General features: G+C 42.4%; 1 protein-coding gene across 3 annotated transcripts in view; it reads right to left on the minus strand.

Moving 5' to 3' along the window:
* Positions 1–4,303: 4,303 nt before the first annotated feature.
* The window catches only part of LOC108900464 (oxysterol-binding protein-related protein 2), a 49,708-nt gene continuing 41,775 nt past the window's right edge, over positions 4,304–12,236 (minus strand). For all 3 annotated transcript variants that reach the window (XM_018701515.2, XM_018701516.2, XM_018701514.2), the window contains exon 14: positions 4,304–8,068. In XM_018701515.2, the coding sequence (XP_018557031.1) occupies positions 7,966–8,068 (103 nt within the window). In that variant the 3' untranslated portion in view covers positions 4,304–7,965. The remainder of the gene's footprint in view (positions 8,069–12,236) is intronic.

Genomic DNA, 12,236 nt, shown 5'->3' on the forward strand with positions numbered 1-12,236 from the left:
CTCGGCGGCTCACAGTTTCCATATATCCCGACTGTACATGATCAATAGAATTGGACCAATATTCATATAGAAGTGAATGAGATTTTACTTTCTCCTCTCCTTTCACTAGACAGCAGTTTTTCATTCTGATGTTACTGAGCAAGCTGAAGCCGGGACAAGACGACTTTCAGACGCGGGACTCACTGTGAGTCCACAGAAGGGAAAATATCCCGGTCGGCCGCTGACAGTTTCCATACACCCAGATTATTCACAACCATTCGAATTTAACAAACATTCATATTGAAGTGGCTGATTTGTCATTTTCTCCTCTCCTTTCGCTTGAGACAGCATTTGTTAATTGTGAGCTTTATCAGCGACACAAAGAAGTAAAACGCAGATGTTGACTCACTGGCCTCAGACTGCCGTCTATTTTGTTTATTCATGAAATGAAAGTTGATAAACATTAGATATTGAGCAGCGATACGTGGATTTTCGGGCTTTTTCCACACACTGGTCTGAAATGCAGCCTCTAAAGAAGGTCTCTCCTTTCACATGAGACAGCAGTCGTTAATTGTGAGCTTAATGAGAGAGCAGAAGCGGATACACGAAGAATTTCAGATACCATACTCACTGTGAGTCTATAGAAGGGAAAAAGATCTCCCTCGGGCACTTTCATACACCCAGATTGTTGATGAACATTAGAATTTGACAAACACTTTTATTAAATTGGCTGAGATTTTACTTTCTCCTCTCCTTTCACTAGACAGCAGTTTTTCATTCTGAGCTTAGTGAGCGAGCAGAAGCCGACACAGGAGGACTTTCAAACGCGGGACTCGCTGTGAGCAGAAGCCGGGACAGGAGGACTTTCAGACGCGGGAATCACTGTGAGCAGAAGCCGAGACAGGAGGACTTTCAGACGCGGGACTCAATGTGAGTCGACAGAAGGGAAAAAGATCCCCCTCGACGGCTCACAGTTTCCATACATCCCGACTGTACATGAACACTAGAATTTGACAAATATGCATATACACGTCAATGAGATTTGACTTTCTCTTCTCCTTTCACTAGACAGCAGTTTTTCATTCTGAACTTAGTGAGCGAGCAGAAGCCGAGACAGGCGGACTTTCAGACGCGGGACTAACTATGAGCAGAAGCCGAGACAGCAGGAGTTTCAAACGCGGGACTCGCTGTGAGCAGAAGCCGAGACAGGATGATTTTCAAACGCGGGACCCACTGTGAGTCGACAGAGGGGAAAAAGATCCACCTCGGGGGCTGACAGTTTCCATACATCCCGACTGTACATGAACAATAGAATTGGACCAATATTCATATAGACGTGAATGAGATTTTACTATCTTCTCTCCTTTCACTGGACAGCAGTTTTTCATTCTGAGGTTACTGAGCGAGCTGAAGCCGAGACAGGCGGACTTTCAGACGCGGGACTCGCTGTGAGCAGAAGCCGGGACAGGAGGACTTTCAGACGCGGGACTCACTGTGAGTCCACAGAAGGGAAAATGTTCCCCCTTGGTCACGGACTTCTTCCATACATCTATACAGTTCATTAAAATTAGAATTGGGCCAATATTCATATTAAAGTGGCTGAAATATCATCTTTTCTTCTCCGGTCAATGGAGACAGCATTTGAGAATTCTGAGCTTAATGAGCGAGCAGAAGCCGAGACAGGCGGACTTTCAGACGCGGGACTCGCTGTGAGCAGAAGCGGGGACAGGAGGACTTTCAGACGCGGGACTCACTGTGAGCAGAAGCCGAGACAGGATGATTTTCAGACGTAGGACTCGCTGTGAGCAGAAGCCAGTACAGGAGGACTTTCAGACGCGGGACTCACTGTGAGTCCACAGAAGGGAAAATGTTCCCCCTTGGTCACGGACTTTTTTCATACATCTATACAGTTCATTAAAATTAGAATTGGGCAAATATTCATATTAAAATGGCTGAAATATCATCTTTTCTTCTCCGTTCACTGGAGACAGCATTTGATAATTCTGAGCTTAATGAGCGAGCAGAAGCCGAGACAGGCGGACTTTCAGACGCGGGACTCACTGTGAGCAGAAGCCGAGACAGGAGGACTTTCAAACGCTGGACCCACTTTGAGTCGACAGAAGGGAAAAAGATCTCCGTCGGAGGCTCACAGTTTCTATACATCCCGACTGTACATGAACAATAGAATTTGACCAATATTCATATAAACGTGAATGAGATTTTACTTTCTCCTCTCCTTTCACTAGACAGCAGTTTTTCATTCTGAGCTTATTGAGTGAGCAGAAGCCGAGACAGGATGATTTTCAAACGCGGGACTCACTGTGAGTCCACAGAAGGGAAAATATCCCGGTCGGCCGCTGACCGTTTTCATACACCCAGATCATTCACAACCATTCGAATTTCACAAACATTCATATTAAAGTGGCTGATTTGTCATTTTCTCCTCTCCTTTCGCTGGAGACAGCATATGTTAATTTTGAGCTTTATCAGCGACAGAAAGAGGCAGGGCCGGTTTGTGCTATGGGTAATGTGGGCGACCGCCCAGGGCGCAATCTATGTGATTGCGCACGAGGGCGCCCTAAAAAAAAACAAAAAAACAAAACTCGCCAGTTTTCTAGACTACCGCTCATTTCCATGTCAAGTTAGTGGAGTCATTGTCACGTCAACTTGCTGCTGAGAGTCATACAGGTTGTGTGTGTCCGAAGAGGCAAGGGGGAGGGGGGAGGAGGATCAACTTGCGACTGCAGAGGTTGGCAAGGGGGAGGGGGGCGAAGGATAGACTGATGCCAGCTCACACAACACAAACTGCTTCCAAAAAAATTGTATTTCATAATTAACATAGACCCATATGCCTACACGTAATTGATTTGGTTATGTGAAAAATGTAAAGCCATCAGGTGCCCAGTTTAGAAAAAGAAGAAAAGAAGAAGAGGAGAAACGGCCAAAAGAAAAAGGTATGCAGATTTCTATGAGTGATGTGAGTGACAGTAGGTTATATTTAAGATGATATGTAATAAAATAATACAAATAATACAATATATTGTTGTGTTGGTGGTGGGGTTTGGGGGTAAGTCCTTTTTTGTGGGGCCGGGGGAAGGGATGGTTCGCCCGAGGCGTAAATCTAGCCAGGACCGCCTCTGCGGTGGTACGTGTCAAAGTAACATCGAGATGAATACCGCAACTCAAGGTTTCTCAGGAGAACATTGTATTTTAACGAAATAATCAATATTATTCTCTTCACCTGTCAGTGGTCATAATATTATGGCTGAGCAGTGTATTTTTTCTCTCTGAATCTATATGTGGTTAAATACGCTCTACCTCTCACTCAAGCACTTTTCTTTTTTCTACATTTACGGTTAAGTATGCGCTTCTCTCTCTCTTGAGCACTTTTTCTCTACATCTGTGAGTGCATTTTTTCTCTCTCTCTGTATGTTTACGCATGCAATGGGCCCCACTTGAGAACACAACTCACACAAATCACATTCACACTGACCCTCTCCCTCTCCGCTCTTAGGAGCCAATCAGAATCAGAATCTTCGGACTTACCAGCGCTATTGGATTAGACGGAGTTTAGGAAGGTCTAAGCTAAATTGCTTACTTTTCTATATGCGTGGCCACTTTCCGTCCACCAGGGGGTTGCACGACGTCCGACAGAGCTGAGCCAGGAGGATGACAGTTGTCCTTATGTCCTTTGGATTGCACTTGTTCTTCCCCTTCTCCCAGGACACAGCATTTGCTGGTTCTTACCTTATGTTTGCGACCAAAAGTGTTAAAAATCTGGGTTGTGACAAGCTGACAAGCAATAACTTTTAATGTGAATGTGATAGAGTGATGGGACCTTGACCTAGCCACCCATTATCTGGGTTAGGTTAGGGGACTACAGCTCATGATTTTAAGAAAATCCCAGTTGTGCACTGGCTCAGGCCTGAAATCTTTCATTTTAAACTGTGGCACATATCCAACATGGTGGAGTCCCAGTCCACTCCAAATGGCAACAACCATCCCCCTGAAATGACTTTGAACTAAAATTTAGATTTTTTTTCTGTACAAATGATCACCCGCCACTTGTGGAAGGCACCATGTCTCACCCTCACCCTCACCCTAAGCAGACACCAAACACAGTATGGTCAACTTTTCTGAAAAGTCCTAATTCACACAGAGTACTCAGCACACTTGTCTGTAACTACACATCTCTAATTCCTTGTCCATTAATTCAATATAATGGCTAAAGGAGGACAGATGGATAAATGACTAGGTTTAAACTGTTGTGACAACACATTTTTATATTTAAGTCATGTACAAATAATGAATCATGGTCAAAAACTGAAATTAGGATTTTATTTGTGGACATTTCCCCCGTTCATTAATATACCAAGCTATCCACAGCATGGATACAACCCCCTTACAGTCCCCTACCTCAAAATAAAATATCTGGTACAATGTTCTCACCAAAAACTGCTTAAATACTATAAAAATAAATCAATTGCACAAAATAATATGTCATTTTGCTTGTGATTACCTCTGTGCAACACGTGTATACATATAGCATTGACAACCACATACATACAGTCCAAGAGAAGGAGGGTAAAATTCAACTGAAGACATAGAAAGAACCAACACCTGAAGCAACATAAAACCTAGATCTCGTTTAATGACAGAGCATTAGCCTAGTAACTGGTAGGGTCAGAATCAGTACTGGTGAATATAACCATTCCATATGTTCACTGGCTACTTAGACCATTACACCAAGTGCAATTACTATACTAATTATTCACAGTACTTTTTTTAAACAAAGGCTGTTGTTTCCTATTTAGATTGATTTGAACTGTTGCATCTGACCAGTGTTGATCTCACATTTATGTGACAGTGCAACTTCAGTAGTGTTTGTATAATTGATTTTTAATGACTTTATTTTAATGAAAAGGAAAAAATACACATAAATATAACTAAATTCAGGATTTTAAACTGTGAGGTTAAACAGCCGAAGGAATTTCCAATGGGACAGAGTGATTAAATACAGTCTGATAATGTTCATACTGCACTGGCTAGTAAATCTGACAGATGTAACAGGCACAGTGAAATGTACAAGCCATAAACTGGTGAATGATGTTCACTTCAAGCCCTGATTAGACATTGCTCCTCTATAAAACTGTTCAGAGTCCTAAGAAAATTTCAGAGCTGTTTGGATAAGCAACATTAGCACAGGGAGAAAAAAGGTTTGTCAACACAAGTCTTTCATAAAACCTCAAACATAATAAATATTACACATGAATTTAAAAAAAAAGTAAACAAGGGAATGTAAAAAGCGAAACAAAAAATAATAATAATCTAGGCCTAAGCATGACATGGAAATGTTAAGTTACACTGATCCAAGATGCTGACAAGTTCAAGTCATTCAACAAGTTGTAATCATTTTTAATTATCTGGAATATATTAACATGAACTAAGAAGGCAAAGTTGTTATTAATCAAGCTGAGTAGCATAGAGGCTGAGGGTGTGTGTGAGTTGGGGAATGTAAAACCACTGTACAAACACAGATCAGACATACTGTTCACTTTGAACTGCAAAAGTTGCATAGAGTTGTGGAATACATTATAGCTCCTAAATGCACTGATGAAATGTGATTTTTAAACATCAGGTAGTTAAACTACAGGGAACAAAATGCATGAAAATAATAACATTCAAAATAAGTATTTCTGAAAATCTCATAGGGCATCTTGGTTGGTCCACTAATGCAGGACAAGTAGTAGAGAGAATTTAAACTAATCTCATTACAAACCAGTACAAAGAGGTCTGTGCAGGTAATGTGTATATTATGATGTGCCAACGACAACCTGGAGAGTTGGAGGTTGTAACCTGTTCGCATTAAATACAGCTGTCCGCTTCAATCATAGCTGTAGCTCTGAGAGTCCCACTGAGAGGAATGTTTGAAAACTTCAGCAGTCAACTATCTAAAATATTATGTGTTTGGAACATTAAGATAAAGCTACAGAGTGGTTTACACCCAAATATTTGCTGGGAGCAACATGGTCATGGTCATGATGTTGTAGCAGTTTAACATGATTCGAAAAGTAGAAAGGATGTCTCTTTCTGTAAATAAAGCTCCATAATACTATATATCCAGTCTGTACAGTTGTGTTTTATTCCATCAGCCTGACAGCTGAGCTGTCAAAAGTCCTTTTCATGGGTTCATTTTTTGTGCCACTGGAGTAGTTTTTCATTTTATTAAATTCTATTTTGGAATGAGATTCTTGTGCTGATCCATTTGCAGTAGTGTGTGTTTCTTTCAGTGACATTTTTCAGGTAACATTCAGGGCCCTCCCGACCTCTCTGGCCGCTGGGCCTGATCCAATGAGAAAGAGTATTTAATGTTACAATGTCCACAATTCCTATCACACAGCAAATCCATTCTTTGCTGTAGTTAATATGGCTTCAAGTGTCTACATATTTTTACTCAGATGTATGTGCACATGTGCATGTACATTTACCATTACGTTTACTCTTTATTTTCAATTTCTTCACAATCACTCAGTTGAACACAAATGAATATTACATCAAAATCACTGTACTCCCATATTGTACAATGAGGTGTAACTCTGTGAGAGTGAATTTAGTCCTCGAGGGTCAGATTTACATGTACATGCAGGCAGAGGCCACAAGTATTACTTTGTTCTTATAGTTGTTCAATGGAGTAAAAAAAATATTTCTGTTTTTTCAAATTTCTTTTTCTGTCAGCAGGGTGGTGAAGTAAGTACAGATGACTACTACTTATATCTTATCACTCACTTTAAAGATCACACATTCCATTCAACTGTCCTTGAGGAGGAGACTGAACCTATATGTGCTGCGAAATCCTGACCTTTGACCTGTCAGCGGAGAGGGGCGTGTACCTTCACATTTGCTGAGATTTCCTTAGTAATGAAAAGATGTGTGGACTAGATGATGAAAAATCTGATTTTTCTGCACTTGTGTGAAGTCTGTGTTCAGATCAGTAAACCTCAGCAGCTGAGAAAGGACTACCAGCCTATGACACAGCAGCCAGACACATTCAGCTCATTTTTTCTTAAACTCTACTTTTTCTTTTATAAATGCAAGCAGAGTGTATTGATGTTAGGAGTACTTTGGATTGTTAGACATACTGTACATTTCTCCTGGTAGTAAAATCAACAACTACTGTTAAAGTCAAACACAAGCTACAAGCCAAGTATTAAGACAAATGTGTTACATTTTGGTGGGCTTAAGTGTTCCACACAACCTGTGCTCTATGAATTCATCTGTTTGGATGTAGGAAAACATCAGATCCCATGATCCCAGGTCTTGACTAATTCATTTTATTTTTTTTCCCCTTAAGAGTACTATGTCATTACTATGTCATCTATATATATTTATTTGAGTGTTTGAGTCTTTAAAAGTTTCCAAAAAAACATCCTCAAAATCCATCTTCAGTCAAAAGAGCATTCACATCCCTGATTTCCCCATTGACTGGATGTCCATCCTTGTCCATCTCTTCTTACTTCATGTTTCTTCTACACATAATTGACACTTGACTGTTTTTTAAATCTCACTGTCCAGAGGCTTGGCCAGTGGTTTCTCAGAGGAGCGAGACTGATTGTAAAGATGTAACATTCAGATTGGGACCTGTGAATTCACTGGGCTGTTGTTTGATTTGCATGCACCAACTCTCTGCCACTGGGATTGGTCAGGAATAAAAGGGTTATTGTGCTCATTGTCGCGGCAGAGAGATGGGAAACGTTTGCTGCTCATTAAGTGATTACACAAGATGATGAAAACAACACCTGGCCAGAGTCTGAGAGAAGTGACTCCTTGCACATCTTTCCATTCTGTGCTGGTCATGTCAGTGAGTTTAAAAGAGGGAAGACGATGATGAAGGTAGTAAGATGAAGATGGGAATAAAGGTTAATATGTGGATTCTTAACATTTCTCTCATTGCAGGTTACAGAGGAAGAGGTGGAAGGCTCGCAGGTATCAGTAGATGTCAGGCAGGTCTTGGTAGTTCCTACTGAAGTAGCCACCAGTGTAGATCCAGTCCTGGTTGCCAGTGTAGGGGTTGGTTCCCATGAGGAACCACCTGAGAGATACACAGAAGAAACACAGATTAAATATATGTAGGGATTCTCCATGACTTTTATTTTTTTCATTCTTTTTAAATTTTCCTTTTACTGTTATTGTTACGTCTTCTCAAGATTTCTTCTTTTTGATTTGCTCAGCCATTTCCTTGTTAGAGCCCGAGCAACGAGTTGCAGGGTCCCAATGGGGCCATGCAACGAAGTTGCAAGGATCCTATTGTTTTCGTTTGGTTTAAGTATTTTTTTTTTCTTCTTCTTCCGGTGCCACTTGAATGGCCTTTTAGGGAGCCTAAACAAGCGCCAAAACTCACAAAACTTATTTATCCTTTACTAAGATGTAATCTTTAAGCTTGCCTAAATGCATGTTTCTTACATTTTTTAGCTTCACAATGCGTACTGCTGTATTTTCTGAATGGCGGTGCATTGTTATGGCACTGTATGCCCTATGATCTGTGTCAGGATAATTGTACCAGATTATCAGTTAGGACATTCTCCAGCCTCAAACTCTTGCTCTCTCAGTTCACGAGCCGGAAAGCACGCTGCAAAGCAATCTTTTCAGTCGGCGTTCTTCTTCTCCCGCCGGACCGCTGCTCCTCCAGCTGCTCCAGCCGCGACCATGCCGTCATACCGTTCCAGCCACGCCGTCCTCCTACACATGCCGGTGAGATCACTTCAAGCTTCGACTCAGTCTTCAGGCTTAAGCTGCCTTAGCTTCAGTGTTCGTAGCGCAAACCCATACATCTCAGCCGTGTTTTGTTTTCCAGCCACTGTAAGCGCACCAGAGGCTGTCCCCACTCTCCGGCTTCTGCCATCCCAGTCCTGCGCCTTTAGATAGGCCTCACATCACAGCAGCAAACATTTCACCTTGTATACGTACAAAGCCCCAGAAGCAGTTAAAGTTTCAGTGCGTCGTTACTGTTCTCAGCCAATTCACGTTTGCTGGGCTTCCAAGCAGTAGTAGTAGTCTTTCTTTAATCCACGGTAGTGTAGATCTGATCCCTCTGCATCACCAGCACCTCAGCGGACGGGGTTTAATTAAAAAAAAAAAAATCTCTTCTACCATGCCTACGGTTTAATAATAAATAAATATGAGCTAAATTAAAATAATAAATAAATAAATAAATAGAGATCGGTCTTCTGTTTATTTACCCCTCTAGTCTTCCACAGCAGGCTGCTAAGGGGAATCCTCAAGCAGATTTTTTTTATATACTAGATATCATCTAGTCTCTAAGTCCCAAATTTGCATGAACATTTAGTTTCAACCTTGGAAAGCACGTAAATATAGTGTATATATAATACATATATATTATTTTTTTTAATTAAATAAATCAATTAATTAATTAATATATATTTATATATATATAAATATATATTTCCCCTGCAAAACCTGTCCAGATACTTCCTCTTAATTACCGCATTATGTCTGCCATTTCAGACTCACTGGTCGTGCATGCTCGCCAGGATTCAATTTATGCTAAGGCATTGATCCCCTTTCCTAGCCTTCCAATCCAATTTCAGCATTATTAAAATTATGTTCCCTTTCAGCACCTATAGGTGCCCATCCACACACTGTTCCTGCATAATATGACATCTGTCCCAGAGAGGATCTGTTTTCCCCATTCATTTCACTCACAGTGTATTTTAATAGGTGCTGCAAAGTCAGCCACAATCCAAAGAATATTCCAGCCTCTCTCCAGTTACAGGGCTGCTGGTCCTTTCAGCTATGGTTTCCAGATATTTGCCTCAGCTGCTCAGTGTTCTCTGAACTTGTAAGTTATGCATATACTGGTCATGATTTCTGCTCATGTTCTAATTTTCTCAGCGTCATCACTGGCATTTCCCCTGTTTTAACTGCTAGTGTTTCCCTCTGCTCCAGGTAACAGATGCCCTATCACCTTCCAAGTTCTGCTTCCGTCCTGCTTAGAGAGGGTCATGTTTTAACATCAGGCAATCACCCCATGTTAAGCATGGTTTAATCATCACTCATAAGGTTCTTCACAAGTGTAATCTATCTCCTCAGCATATTCTGGTTATTCATTTAGAATAGGTACTGTCACCTCAGTTCCAATGCAAGGAATTCCCCTGCCTGTCTTCGACAATAGGCCTCTGCTCCTCCTGCACCTACTCCTCATTGCAGTCTAGATTCTGCCTCAGCTTCGGCTGCTCAGCTAGCTTCGTAGTCCGATTACATGTTTGTCTTGCATATACTGGTGGTGGTGGTGATGTTACAAACATTCTCTGTGGCCCTTTGCATGCTCCCCGTTTCACCTTGCATTTCCTGCATCATGGCATTCCTGCATTCCAGTTGCATTTCCCATTATGGCCTTTCCCACATTATTGCATTTTCCCGCATTCTTCTTGCATTCCCCACAGCATGGCCTTTCCCCAGCATTCCTCCCACATCACTCCTGCATTTCCCGCATAATGGCATAATGGGGCAGCGTTGGCACAGGAGGTAGAGCGGTCGCCCACCTACTGAGGTGGTTGGTCGTTCCCCGGCTCCTCCAGTCCATGCCGAAGTATCCTTGGGCAAGATACAGAACCCCAAAATTGCCCCAATGTCTGTATGCATCGGGGCATGTGCGTGTTAAGAAGAGCACCATATTCATAATAAGTTCCCCGCGAATGTGCATGTGTTGGGGTGAATGCGACATGTAGCGTGAAGCGCTGTGAGTGGTCCTGACTAGAAAAGCGCTTTATAAGTACAGTCCATTTACCATTCCATGCACTTCTCCAGCATCAGTTCCACATTCCCTGCATAATGGCCATCCCTGCATTTCTCCCGCATCACTCCCGCATTCCCCGCCTTATAGCCATCCCTGCATTTCTTCTGTTTCATTCCCCGCAGTCCCTGCATAATGGCATCCCTGCATTCTAGGGATCGACCGGTTATCGGCTGGGCCGATTATCGGCGCCTATATTCAGCATTTTGACGCCTCTTTGTCTGCAGTCCCTATGCTGTCTCCAGCATTGTCCCACCCACAGCACCATCTGATTGGTTACACACAGAGCATGGCAACAGCCAATCAGCAGTGAAAGCTGTGCATGCACAGTGCTCACACACAGTGTGTGTCACTACTGCATTCCTCCCGCATCACTCCTGCATTCCCGGCATAATGGCCTCCAGCATCATTCCCGCATTCCCTGCATTCCTCCCGCATCACTCCCGCATCATCCCGGCATAATGGCCTCCAGCATGATTCCCGCATTCCCCGCATTCCTGGCATAATGGCCTCCAGCATCATTCCCGTATTCCCGGCTTTATAGCCATCCCTGCATTTCTCCTGCATCTCTGCTGCATTCCTGCATCTCCTGCATCCCTGTTGCATTCCCGCATTATGGCCATCTCCCAGCAACTGCTTTTCCTGTGCATCACCACTGCATTCCCCTGCTTCATGGTACTCCCCCTTGCTTGCTTCCTTTCCTCTGATTTAGGTTGCTCATCAGGTACAGTACACCTTACTTTTGGGGGGAGGTTCTTCTGTGTAGAGGGTAAAGGGTGCAGGCCACACCTTACTACTCTCTGTTGCAATCTTCTTCTGTGCTCAAGTCTATCATTCCATGTTCACGCAATTTATCCCTCTTCATTTCTCTTCTTTCTCACACTCTTTTGTTCTCCTACTACACTGTCCTGATTGAAATGATACTTCAGTCAGGAAAGCTATCCCCGCGCACATCATCTGAATTTTATGAACGTTTCCCAGCTCTGCTAAGTTTCCCCTATTCTCTGCTATATTCATTCAATCACCACCTTTCACAATCACCTAGAGCATCTCTTCATGCATCACATAGCATTTCCCACTCTAATAACTTTTGACCTCTTTATTTTCGCCAGTCCCTTAATCCCTAATAGCTCGCCTTTCTTCCCTGCATAGCTACCACTCTTTCCTCTTTACCATTCCATGGTAGCTGCTTTTATGTGCGGATCAAAACATTTTTGCTCTTTCTCCCATTTAGCATTATGCGCCAGGTATGGTTTACCTTAATTTTTGGGGGGTAGTTTCCTATATCGGAAGCACCACTTTAAAATCTGAATGCTTCCCCATGCTGGGGTCTAAGCGCCAAAACTCTTTCTCCTGTGCACAATAAAATTCTATTCTAATCCAGATTTGTGCATGTTTTTCTCTAAGTCTCTCCTGATTGAACTGTTGGTGCTACCATTATTTGTTC

Source organism: Lates calcarifer, linkage group LG6 (assembly GCF_001640805.2).
Source record: "Lates calcarifer isolate ASB-BC8 linkage group LG6, TLL_Latcal_v3, whole genome shotgun sequence".
NCBI classification, from domain to species: Eukaryota; Metazoa; Chordata; class Actinopteri; family Centropomidae; genus Lates; species Lates calcarifer.